The following is a 13,581-nucleotide window of genomic DNA, read 5'->3' as shown; positions in this document are numbered from 1 at the left end:
CATATCATTCCCATTCAGTTGAGCCGTTGATGATCGTTTAAATTCTATCAAGCTACTATTGCTACATGATCTTTTGTTATATGATATACTCGTTCATTGATTCTTGTATAATTATTCTTCTAGAGATATAGTTTACACCGTTTTATTGATAATCTCTCGTTGATACCATAGTGATTTTGATGGTACCATGATGATATTTTGTTAGTACTTTGGTCATGGTGATTTTCGTTGATACCATGATGATATTTCGTTGATACCATGGTTATTCTCGGTGATGCCATGATGATAATTTGTTGATTCCATGGTTATTCTCGGTGATATGATGATATTGTTTCGTTGATACCATGGTTATTCTCGGTGATACCATGACGTTGTTTCATTGATATAATCATTATTCTCGGTGATATCATGATGTTGTTTCGTTGATACCATAGTTATTCTCGGTGATACCATGATGTTGTTTCGTTGATACAATGATTATTCTCACTGATATCATGATGTTGTTTCGTTGATACCATAGTTATTCTCGGTGATTCCATGACGTTGTTTCGTTGATACAATGATTATTCTATGATGCTTTTCGTTGATACCATGATGATTTATTCATTTTTATTGATACAATGATGATATTTTGTTAATACTTTGATGATACTCATTGATATCACTACGTTGATAAATATCGTTTTATCATGTCATTTGCATCACCTATCATGCATCTTGTAATTTTTATGTTCATACTTTATGTCCACATATGTTATCGTGCGTATATATGTCGTCAAAAGAGTGGCGTCGCGAACCATCTCTTATGGCATTGTGAATGTAATTATTTCACTAACGATGCTAATAATTTTCATGACTATGTTTTGTTGAGTCTATGATCTATATAGGATTGATCAAAGAATTGATTTCATGAAGAAAAACTTGTTGACAATAAAAGATTTATGAAGACATGTTTGGTGATGCCATATTGATGACAACATGAAAATATGTTTGGTGATGCGATAGTGATAACAAGCTACACAGCAGATTCTTGGAGACACTTCTGATTATGAGCTAATCGATAGCCTTTACACTTCTTTATTGAACCTTTGTATTCATTATTGTATTTGATAGGATTAGAGTAATGTAGCTCCTCATAAAACATTCATTGTAAAAGGAGTGATGTAGCTCCTCATTAAATATTCATTGTAAAAGGAGTGATGTATCTCCTCATGAAAATTTGTATATTCAATGATTTTTATAATATAACGGTGGGTAAATATAGAGCTGTGGGTTTTTCCCTTGATCTCCCAAGGGTTTTTTCATCCACAGTTAGGGATCTTTATTTGAGCGAGGGTGTTGAGCTTATATGTGAAGCTACTTAATATATGGCTTCTCTATATATGGCACCCAGGTCTCCTCTATATATACATCATCTCATGTGTGTATTCTACACACTTTGGAGTTCTATTTCTATGCTCTTTCTTTCTTTCTCAACAAGGAAAGCCTCATCGCTCCTCTAGTCCCTTGGCCTTCCTTTCTCGATTAAGGGTCCACCTTAACCTTCGTGTGTGTGCCGGGACAATGGCCAACTTTGTGTGTGCGTATGCCTGTAGTGTGTGCCTCCAAATTACCAATTTAAGTCTCTTTACGACTTAACCCTCCAAATTAAGGGGGTCGCTCTTATGATTTTAAGGGGATTGTCCTTATGATTTAACAAAATTGGCATATGCGCAAGAGCAGCCTGGTCATCCGCGACGCGCCAACGACCAGTGAGCTCCACACGGTGACAGAAAGAATTCCTCTCTTTATGCGTGCATATCAAATTATTTTGCAACTCATCTGGATTGGATGGATTTTAGTGTAGCTGGGATTGTAAGGGCCAGCGATAAATGGACACCTTGCTCGGCCTAAGTCATAATGTGTGAGATGGGCAACTAATGCTGACAATTTAAACAAGCGGACCATTGCCGTTTGGGTTGCAGGCCTGTTGTCACAGTACTGGAAGTCTTATAGGCTCATCGAGCGCTCATTAAATTGAGATCTGCTAAGTAAACATCTGTCCTAAAAGGATTGGAAAGAAGGCCGTGTACTACTTTGGTTCAGGTGTCACGGTTGCATTGTATTCTTATTGATTAGGGCATTAGCCAGATAGGAAGCCTTCTTTAAATGAATTTGGAATTGAGGGTATTCCCTGTTCTGAGCAGAATATTTCAAGACAAGAGCTCAACAGATGTGCAATTGCTGCTCCCTTTGCCTTCCCCTTCTGTGCTCATGTAGGATGCTGCAAGGCTATGGCCAGTCACTCCGAGTGCTCCCAAAGAAGCGCCCCAATGGTAGCTGCATGAGCATGCCTGTACTGTGCGCCTCCAAATTAAGGGGGAGACCCTATTTAACTCCAAATAATCGATTTAATTCTCATACTATTTAATTCTCCAAATCAAGGCGGTCAAAATTGTCACATGCGCAAGAGCAGCCTGTTCGTCCGCGCGCGCGGACGACCAGTGAGCTCCACACGGTGGCAGAAAGTTGCATCGTTATTATACGGAGCACACAGTGAGCTCCACATGGTGGTAGAAAGATTCATCTTTATACAGAGCACACAGGCGGCTTCCTGCCCGAAATGTCATCACTTAGAATGCGCTGATTGCAAGGTACACCAAACATCACTGTGGCATGGATGCCCTTTGTGGTGCCCTATATTGCGAAGCATGGACAATTGTTGAACTGCATCCTCTCATCTTGTTGATTGTAGAATATGCTGAAAATGTCTCTAGCAACGAAGCTTAAGGCCGTCTCAACTAGATGCAATGGGAAGGACTTTTTCCAAATGCTAAGGGAGTGCACTCAGACGAGCAAAAGACTCGCAAAACATGCTCCACCGTTGCCCGATCATCTGCGTATGCGTGGATGAGTTGCGAGCTCCACAGTAGTGAGTTTCTCGTGAAAGATGCATATGTAGGGAGTGCATTGTTGAGGGCCTATATCAAATGTAATCTTCCTGCCCAAAACGTCAGCACTTGGAATGTGTTGATCATAGGATATGCCAAACATAGCTTTGGCATGGAAGCTCTAGGCTCTTTCAGCTGGATGCAAAGATTATATGAAAAAGACAACTTGGAATGCGTGTTCAAAAGCAACCTAATCATCTGCGTGCACGCGGATGACCAACGGGCTCGTTACTTCAGAAAGGTGCATTTGGAACGCGTTGGAAAGGGGGAAATGGGAACAACACCCGACACACAATATGAATGCCTCACTATAGCCTAGTGACTTCACAGCACCCCTATCCCCTAGCAATCACACACCTAGACTCCCGATCTGCAAATAATCAACGTCCGAGCCCGTGTTCAACCAACCCTAAACTGCATACATCAAGTCGCAAAGCATACCGTAATGGCTTTAGTCTATGGCCCTTCAGAGCATCCTCACCTACAAATATAGAATCCATATCCAACAACCCACACCACCTTGTACAACCTTTGGCGTGCATCCTCTCTACTACAAGCCGGGCATCTATTTTGCACACACTATCTCCACTTTGGACCTACTCACACACCCAATGCACTGTAAAACACGAGAGCAAGAGAGAAAATAGACATGGACTTAGAGAAAAGGTGACATAGCCTATGGCAGAATCCTTTAAACGCAGATCCACAATGACAAAATTTGATTAAAAAAAGCTTCTTTTGTTTCATGCTCATTCCAAGTTCTCCTCCTCTTTGGAAGTCCAATTTGCAATCGGACTGCTCCACCAAAGTTCATCCTGCTCTGCTTTCGGCCATTTGCTGCTCTCGGGACTTCTTTAAGTGGAGGTCTTGGCCCTCCTTATTCTCACCATCCCTTGGTCATCCATCCTCTACAGGTCGTCTCGACAATGGAGCGATCACTTTCAGCTCCTATAGCGGCCTTGAATCCTCGATACCTCAACTCTATGTGCTCATGCATCCCCAATCTCACCTCTCTCACTCACCTGCAACTGGTCCCTGCCTTACTACACGCCAGCTCTCCACCCTCTGGCATTTGGCCTTGCTCCATACAGACGACACTCCTGGTAGCCCTTCTTTCCTCTAGTAGACCCATTCTCCTCTTGCCTTGTTCATGGCCAGCACCCTTGTGGCCTCCAATCCCCTCATGCTTGCCTGCAGCTTCGTTTTCAGCCCTCCAAGTTCCTGCACAGGTCGCCCTTGCAACTGGCGAGCCCCTCTCCTTGTAGCTGCTTACGGACTTCCCTCTTTTCTACATGAGCCACTGGCCACCTTCAATCCACCTCCCCTCACTGGCCGCAGCCCTCGGCTCTGCACCCTCCTGATCTCGGCCCTTGCCAACCTGCAGGAGTCCCTCCTCAGGCCAGTTCTATGCCTTCAATACCTGCTCCTTGGTCGTCCTCTGTACCACGAGCCCCCCCCCCCCCCCCCAATCACTGGCGCCTCTCTGGCCTTCCTCTTGCTCACGGCCAAGCCCAACTGCTAGCTGCCCTCCTGCAACTGACGGCCCTCCTCCTCCGCTTCTGGCTCGTGGCTCCCGTTTTTGCCCTTGCATGGCCACCATGTGGCACTTCTAACCTTCCCCCCACTGGCCCTTCTCCACTGGCCGCTTCTCATACAGAAACGCCCCCTCATCATCCAAATGGCACCACCTTCCTACATGTCTGCTCGTTTTCTGCAGATGGCGACCTTTTTCTTGTAGAATTGAGGAGGGAGCAGCCCCCCTCAAAGGGATCATACATGTGTGTGTTCTACATCGTGCACAGGAGGTGACGCAGGCACTGTGTGAGAGAGAGAGAGAGATCAGTATGCGCAGACACGTCGAGAAGGCATGGATGGAATGCGGTGATTGTTCATTGGGTGTCGGTTACATAAGTAGATTTTGGATGCATCGTTTAGCATCTCCTCATCATGACGTGGAATTAGTATTCCAACACTCCCCCGTAATTCGAGTCATCAGAGGAGTTGAATGCATGAAATAAAATGACAATGCATTCCCCTGTTTTGTCTTGTCAGGTGCAGCGATCCACCCTCAATGCGTGCAAAGCTAGATGCTATATAGTTGGTTACAGCGATATGTAACTACATGATGATTGAGTTTCCTATAACTAAAAGGGATCATCCCGGATCAAGGTTGAATCCGAAGTGGAAGAGGAAGTTGATGTCAATTCCACTTTTCCGCTTTGTCTTTGAGTTGGCTTGCAGATTCCATGTCTTTTCACGAGCTTGAATTCCACCATTACTCCCCCGCAAGGGAGTGAAAAACATAAGCGAAGCTGCTGTTGTGAGGAATGAGGGTGAGGATAAACATCCACCAGGATCAAAAGAGATTGGTACCCATGGAAGAAGAACTTTGGACTTTTGATAATCGGCAGCAGCAGGGATTCTTGGAGCAAAAAATGGTGTAAAGCTGCTGTTTGGGGGTTCACCTTGTGTGTGGGGTTGAATTCCAAGAGTTTGACACGGGCTTGGGTCGCCGAGGTGAATGAGAATTGCATCATAACATGTCAGCATATCCAAGTTGAAGGGATTGGGTAAATTTCTGATTATTTCAAGGAGAGTTTGGGATGGCATCTCTGCATCTTCAGAAATAGCTTCATCAAGTTGGGCTGCCTCAAGGGTTTGCAGAGAAGCCACGTATGCATTGAGGACGTTCTTGTTATTATTGGCGACTTCAATGTGGTCAGCATCATCGTAGCAGGGCAGAGACACCTTCGTAGCAAAAGAAACTGAAGCAACTGGAGCATCGAATGTTGGGCTGACAGTAGCTTGAAGGTTTGCTTCATCAGTTCCATCGGGCTTTGTTGCGTCGTGACACAGCAGGGCAAGGAGGCAAGAATGGCAGGGCTGGTCACTACAGGAGCAATATTGCATGCGTGAGAAGCATCGCTTAACGCATCAATATCCACCTTTTCTGTTTGATTTGCTGGTTCCATCAGAGAATCAAGGAACTGGGTTATAATGGTTGCTTGCTCATCATTATAGGCTGCAGCTTCTGCAAGTGGTTCGTCCTTCATTTGAGCAGCATGGACCTCGGGCACAGTAGGATGCACTGGAGCAACAGGAACTTGTGGCAACATGATGACAGTGGCGTCATTTGCGGCTGCTTGAGTGGCAGCGCCATGCATTGCGACAGCATTTATGAGAGCCAGGGCAATTTCAGCCTCAGCAGCTGGAATGGATTCAGTTGCAATGGCTGCATTAGCTTCTGCAATAGGTTCAGTCGTTATTACAGAAGTGGCGCGAGCAGCATTTGTTGCAGTAGCAACGGGCAGCAGCAAGGTCTGCCCCATTTGGTTGATGTCCGGGCTCCATCAGGGATTCAAGAAAGGCGGTGATAACGTACTTCTTCCTCATCATGGGCTGCAGCGGGGAAGGTTTCGTCTGCATCAAGGTAAATCAGCAGGGACTCGCCTGCACATTCAGTTGCAGGTTCCAGAGAATCACTGTCAGAGAGAGCAGCAACAGCTGTAATTTGGGCAGCATGAAGAGGGGCCTGGATCGTCGCTTCAACAGGGACTGCATTATCGCCTTCATCTTCTTGTATCAAGGAAGTGATAGGGTTCTCCACACCACCATCAGGTCCGACGTCTCTTTTGGCTGCATAATCAGCAGCAAGGGTTGAAGCGGGTGCATCTGCTTATAGGCAATTGGGCATGGCTTCAAGAAGTTGGCCATTGCAAGTTGGTGAGGACCCAGCGTTGGTTGCATTCAAGCAGGTAACCATATCGGCTGCATGATTGCAGCAGCAGACCAATAGAGGCGCGACGTCCATCAGGACGTCATTATCAGCAACGTCATAGGCTTGTACTGCACATGCCTGCAGAAGCCAGGATCTGGAAACTTTCACGCGAGGGGGCTTGTTGGTCTGGATCTCGTGATACCATGTAGAATTGAGGAGGGAGCAGCCCCCCTCAAAGGGATCATACATGTGTGTGTTCTACATCGTGCACAGGAGGTGACGCAGGCACTGTGTGTGTGTGTGAGAGAGAGAGAGAGAGAGAGAGAGAGAGAGAGAGAGAGAGAGTACGCGCAGACACGAGAAGGCGTGGATGGAATGCGGTGATTGTTCATTGCGCGTCGGTTACATAAGTAGATTTTGGATGCATCGTTTGGCATCTCCTCTTGATGACATGGAATTAGTATTCCAACATTTCTTCTTTTTAGTTCCTCTCAAGTTGGGCCACCTTTCCACGAGAGAATGCTTGGCACGACTGTCGCGAGCTCCGTATGCCTTGATATTCGAATTTCACTATGCTAATGGCCCAGATTCCAACCCGGCCACCAAAAAGATTTTCCTGAATAGTGATTTCCGTGGTCTACCATCATTCTGAGCTTGAAATGATGCCCGAATAGTAAACGACCATGCAGCCATGCACTTGAATGCACAAATATTTTGACTCCGCTGACCTTGATGTTTGATTTGGCGTACATGCGGTCAAGTTTCCCGGCTAGTAGAGCTCCAAAAACCACGCTTTGACTTGTAAAAGGCCTTATTTGACATGCATACCATTGCGGTGCTTAAAATTGCATCTAATATCTGTCCAAGTACAATATCATCAATCTGTCTGTTGCCATGCACCTGTTGCTGACACTTTCTCGGGTCGACACGGTTTGGGCGCACCAGCACGTTCAAAAGCAGCCTGATCATCCACGTGCACGCGGATGACTAGCGAGCTTGTTACTTCAGAAAGATGCATTTTTTGGCAGTACATTGTTGAGTCAAATGTAGTACCCTCATGAAATGCCTGGAATGTCATCACTTGGAATGCGTTGATCGAAAGGTATACCCAACATGGCTATGGAAGGGAAGCCCTATGCTGTTTTCACCGGATGTGAACCGAGGGCTTCCACCTTGAAGTCTTCCATATGCAAGATATTTACTCAACAATGCTTTGGTCGATATGTATGCCAAATGTGATGCCCTCCTAGAAACATGAATAGTTCTTAATGATGGGCATCCTCTCCAAGTCTTCATTCCATTGATTGTAGGGTATGCCCAACATGCTGGCACGGAAGCTCAAGGATGTTTCAACTAGATGCAAAGGGAAGGCCTTTCTCCAAATGCAAAGGGATTGAGTGCACACCACCAAGGAAAGGCTTGGAACATCTGCTCAAAGTAGCCCGATCGTCCACGCACGTGGACGATGAACGAGCTCCACAATAGTGGGTTACCATTGTTGAGTGTGAATATCAAATGTGGTGCCCTCGTGAAAGATGATTACTACTTTGAATTCTTCACTTGGAATGCATTCATTGTAGGGTATACCCTACGTGGTTGTGGCAAGGAAGCCTTGTGCTATTTTCACCGGATATGAGGTGGCATTTTACCTTGAAGGCTTGTGGCATTATACAAGACTTTGGCTCAACGATGCTTTGGTCAATATGTGTGCCAAATGTGATGCCCTACTAGAATCACAAATATTTCTTGATGGGCATCCCCTCCAAGATGTCATCTCATTTATTATAAGATGCTCAACATGGCTCTGGCAAAGAAGCTCTAGGATGTTTCAACTAGATGCAAAGGGATGGCCTTTCTCCAAAATTTTTCACCTATACTTGCACCTTGAGGAGCTATGACCTTATGAAATACTTTCATATGGGTGAAAGACTTCACAACAAGATTGCTCATCAGGTTCTATTGAAGAAAGATGTCATTCTTGGTTAATCTTTGGTTGATATGTATATCAAATGTAGTGCCCTTACAAAAGCACGTAAAGTTCTTGGATGATCTTTTTGTCCAAAATCTCATTTCTTGGAGCTTGTTGAGGGCTGGATATGCCCAACATGGCTATGGCAAGGAAGCTCTAGGCTATATAAACCATATGCAAACGAAGGTCTGTATCTAGATGCAATCACCAATGCTAGCAGTTGTTGAAGAAACACATTGAGCTTGGAAATTCTTATGTGGATATGCATGCAAATAGGTCATTCTAAAAAAAGCAATAATGTATACATGTACCATGGAGACCTATGACTTTACATGGGTGAGAGAATTCAAAATGAGATTGCTAGTTAGTGGCGGTTGAAGAAATACGTTGTGCTTGGCAGTGATTTGGTTGATATGTATAGTAAACATAGTGCTCTTATGAAAGAAGAAAAAGTTATTGATGAGATTTTTGTGTGAAATGCTATCTCTTGCAGGAACATGTTGATTGGAAGATATGCCAAACATGGCTACTCCATGCTTAGTTCTATTGTTCATTTGATGCAAAGGGAAGTATACAATCACCTACGCTTGCTTCTTAAAGGCATGTGGTCTTACACAAGAAGTTGACATGGATGAGAGAATTCATGATGAGATTGCTTTAGGGGCTGTTAGAGAAAGATGTCATTCTTGGCAAGGCTTTGTTTGGTATGTATGCACAAGTGTGGTTGGTGTTGTCTCTTGCAACCAGTACATTGGTTGCAAGAGACGACATACCAAAGAGTTGCAGGATATGATCAACATGGCTTAGGAAAGGAAGATATCTTAACCAGATGTCATGGGGTGAAGAATTCACGGCGAGATTGCTAGTCAAACACTACAAGAGGCTATGCATATTAGCGACGCTCACACAGCGACGCTCAAAAAAAAAATTCCCGGCGTCGCTATGAGCGTCGCAAATTTACAAAGAAATTTGCGACGCTCATAGCGACGCTCATCGCGATGCCGGCTGGGCTAAAAAAATAACCGAGCGCGCCCAAAAACTCAGATCTCAGATCTGAGTTTTTCGGCGCCCTCAAGCAAGGAGCAGGTAATGCTCTCCCTCACTCTCTCTCTCTCTCTCTCTCTCTCTCTCTTTCTTCTCCACACACACACACACACACACACACGAGGAGAGGAAGGAGAGCCAGGTATGCTCCTTCCCTCTCCTCATTCTCATGTTCCCTTCCCCTCTTTCTCTCTCCCTCTCTCTCTCTCTCTCTCTTTTTCTTCTCCACACACACACACACACACACGAGGAGAGGAAGGAGAGCCAGGTATGCTCCTTCCCTCTCCTCATTCTCATGTTCCCTTCCCCTCTTTCTCTCTCCCTCTCTCTCTCTCTCTCACACACACATAGTGTTTTTGAGAGAGAGAGAGAGAGACAGAGAGAGAGAGAGAGAGAGTACAAACAAAAACAAAAACGCACACACACATACATAAACAAAGAATGCACACACACATTGAGAGAGAAAAAGAGAGAGAGAGAGCATGCATAAACAAAAAACGCACGCATTGAGAGAGGAAAAGAGAGAGAGAACATGCATAAACAAAAAACGCACACATTGAGAGAGGAAAAGAGAGAGAAAACATGCATACGATCCAAAAAAACGCACACACATTGAGAGAGAAAGAGAGAGAAACTAATTTAACGTCGTAGGAAACTAATTAAAATTAAAAGAACTAAAGATCTAGCCGACGAGGAGTTGAACTCAAGACCTATTATTCAAGAGGGAAATGGCATAATCAATCTATCATACTTGGCATGGGTGATAGAAAGGTTATACCATTTATCTCTTTTTATTGGCACACACATCCACACACGCGCACACACACAAGAAGAAGAGAGTTATAACGTCGTAGGAAACTATCTTAAAAGACGTTAAAGATTAGGTTATATGTAGACGTACATTAAATTAGATTTAGGTTTATTTTTAACTAGATTTACGTTTATTTACGTTAGATTTAGATTTACGTTATATTAGATTAGATTTAGGTCTCCATAGACTGCGATGCCTGCATGAAGCGGGTGAAGAAAGCCCTCAATGGAATATAAGGTATTGCTGCCTTCACTCATGGTGGGCTCCGTCGATCCAAAATTACTGGTGAAATGTCTTCAGAAGATAGGGAAGAAGGTGGATCTTCAGGGCGGCAAGAGTCACTACATCCCCGACACAATGACCATCTAGACAACCTCTAGTCATTCAACAGCAACTTCAAAGTTAATAACAAGAGCAAGAACGGTCTAAAGGGCCAATTGCTGTTGTCAGATGTGGATGGAGATGAGGCAGCGTCACCGCCGGAAGTTAACTCTCACATCTTTAGTGATGAGAATGCCAACTCTTGCCGAGTTATGTGAAAAATTATGTGTTAAATCAGTTTTAAGGTTCTTATAATCCCTGTTAGTTTAGTTCTTTGTTTTTAATATAACATAATTTACGTTAGATTTAGATTTATGTTATATTAGATTAGACTTAGGTTTATTTAGGTTTACCCACACACACACACACACACACACACAAGAAGAAGAGAGTTTTAACGTCGTAGGAAACTATCCCAAAAGACGTTAAAGATTAGGTTAGATGTAGACTTACGTTAAATTAGATTTAGGTTTATTTTTAGTTAGATTTACGCTTATTTACGTTAGATCGAGTCCACGCAAGAATTACTTACGGTTTAGGGTTTAGAGTTAGACGAACAGTGAAAAGATCTACTGTGAAAAGATGTTAAGATGTTGTGAAGTGCTACAGCTAGAGAAGAGGCAAAGGGGTTTTGTCCACTACATGCAGTATCATGTAGACGTGGGTGTGTAGATTTCTTGTATCCACAAATATAGGTATTGACCAATAAAGACGAGATTATAACCCGGTGGTTCTGATCTCCGTGCACCTCTAGACCGAGGTGTGCGGGGATTGGACATGACTAGAGAATGTGAGGTAAAGAGAGAGAGAGAGAGAGAGAGAGAGAGAGAGAGAGAGAGATATAAGACGAAGAATGCCAATAGAATATTAAATTTGTTGTCCAGGTTATAAGTTTTTTATCCTCATTATGAGTAGTGACGAGGATGTGGGACCGTCCAACCAAAACACCTATCTCTCAACGAGGGTCTTATGTCCTTGTAATCAATGCAAGCATGCTGTGTGATGGACAAGACGTGTTGCTTTGCAGCACGTTCGCGAATTTGGCAAGTTCGATCCATCTATTATAGATCGAGTTGTTGCCAATTATAACTCGTCGGACTCTGACGCTGGCCAACAAGCAACAATCTTGCAACCCAATAGACGTGTTTGCAGGCGCTTTGATCAAGCAGCATATGTGAGGCCACAAGATGTACCCTCTGACAGCTCGGGGGATGATCATGCAGAGCATATTCCCAACGAGGCAATGTTTGAGCCCGAGATTGATGAAATGATCGAGACGATCATGGATTCAGAAAGGCTTATCTATGATGATATGAAAAGTGAAGCCGATACGCCATTGTATAATGGAGCACGTATGTCTAGATTGAAAGCACTCCTGGTTCTTCTCAACATGCAGGCAAAGTTTGGATGGAGTGACACTAGCATCACAGCGCTTTTCAGGTGATCTATTACATTTAGTTTACTTTAATAAAACTCTAAATGTATAATGATCTGATAGATTTTTACACGACTGTATCATATTTTTATGTTGTGTAGATTGCTGAAAGAGCACATACTACCAGCTGACAATGTGATGCCAGATTCCCGAGATGAAGCAAGAAAGATTTTGCGAAACTTGGGGATGGATTACAATTCTATCCACGCTTGTCCTAATGACTGCATTCTCTTCAGAGGGGAATACATAGACATGGAGAAGTGTCCGAAATGTGATTCCAAAAGATATCGAGTAGATCTCCACGGGACAAAAATTCCACAAAAGGTTTTGCGACATTTCCCTCTGCTTCCTCGCATCAAGCATTTCTTCGAATGTAAGTCCATGGCCGCCCTAGCATCATGGCATGAGGAGAATAAATCTTCGGATGGTGTGCTACGAATTCCTGCAGATTGCGTAGCGTGGAAACATATAGATGGAACATGGTCGGATTTTGCCAGGGAAGCTCGAAATTTGCGCTTAGGCCTGGCTATGGATGGCGTAAATCCATTTGGTCAAAGATCAACATCTTACAGTGTATGGCCCGTTGTCATCGTCAACTACAACATTCCCCCGTGGTTGACTACGAAGAAGGGGCACCTATGGCTAAGCTTGATTGTGCCAGGGCGATATAAAGTGGGGAATATGGATGTGTATCTTCGTCCACTATTGGAAGAGCTACAACAATTGTGGATTGGCATAGAGGTGGTGGATTTGAGCCGACACACAGGACGACGGAATGCTTTGATCAGAGGCATTCTAATGTGGACCATGCATGACTATCCCGGGCTAACAGAATGCTCAGGTGATCTATTGACACTCCTCACTCAGACACTGTAAATCTTGTTTTTTCCCATAGTTGATCTATTATCATGTGTATACATGCAGGGCTTCAAACAAGCGGATACAGAGCATGTGTCACATGTGGACCTAGACTGAATGCACGTAGGGCACCCTCACTGAAGAAGCAAATCTACGAAGGTCATCAAGCGTATCTTCCAGAGAATCATGTGTTACGCGACGGCTTTTTGGGAAGAGAGCCACCAAGGATGTCTGCACAAGCATGGTTAGAGCAGAAGGAGATGTGCGATGACGGATTGCCTCCAGGGATGAAGAGACTATCTCTATGGTACGAGTTACCATACTGGCCCCGACTCATGATCAATCACTTGCTCGATCCAATGCACATATTCAAGAATGTGGGTAATCTACTATGGGACCATCTGACCGGCAAGAAAGATACTTTGGGAGCCAGAGTTGACCTTAGAAATGTGGATCGTATGGAGCAATATTGGCCACAAACAGCGTCTGATGGAT

General features: G+C 44.2%; 1 protein-coding gene across 1 annotated transcript; it reads right to left on the bottom strand.

Annotated features, from left to right (window-relative positions):
* Positions 1-3,658: 3,658 nt before the first annotated feature.
* LOC147417917 (uncharacterized) lies at positions 3,659-6,985 on the bottom strand. Its single transcript, XM_086506964.1, has one exon. It carries the CDS (start codon positions 6,257-6,259, stop codon positions 5,513-5,515), a length of 747 nt encoding a protein of 248 aa, XP_086363090.1. The 5' UTR covers positions 6,260-6,985; the 3' UTR covers positions 3,659-5,512.
* Between the last annotated feature and the right edge of the window lie 6,596 nt (positions 6,986-13,581).

Source organism: Adiantum capillus-veneris, chromosome 30 (genome assembly GCF_014529385.1).
Source record: "Adiantum capillus-veneris isolate H3 chromosome 30, ASM1452938v2, whole genome shotgun sequence".
NCBI classification, from domain to species: domain Eukaryota; kingdom Viridiplantae; phylum Streptophyta; class Polypodiopsida; order Polypodiales; family Pteridaceae; genus Adiantum; species Adiantum capillus-veneris.
The sequence above is the reverse complement of the archived record's forward strand: the minus strand, read 5'-3'. Positions and strand labels throughout refer to the sequence as shown.

Bases quoted from the DNA above. Each gene is read 5' to 3' on its own strand.
- LOC147417917 (XM_086506964.1), bottom strand. From the start codon at position 6,259: ATGGGGCAGACCTTGCTGCTGCCCGTTGCTACTGCAACAAATGCTGCT.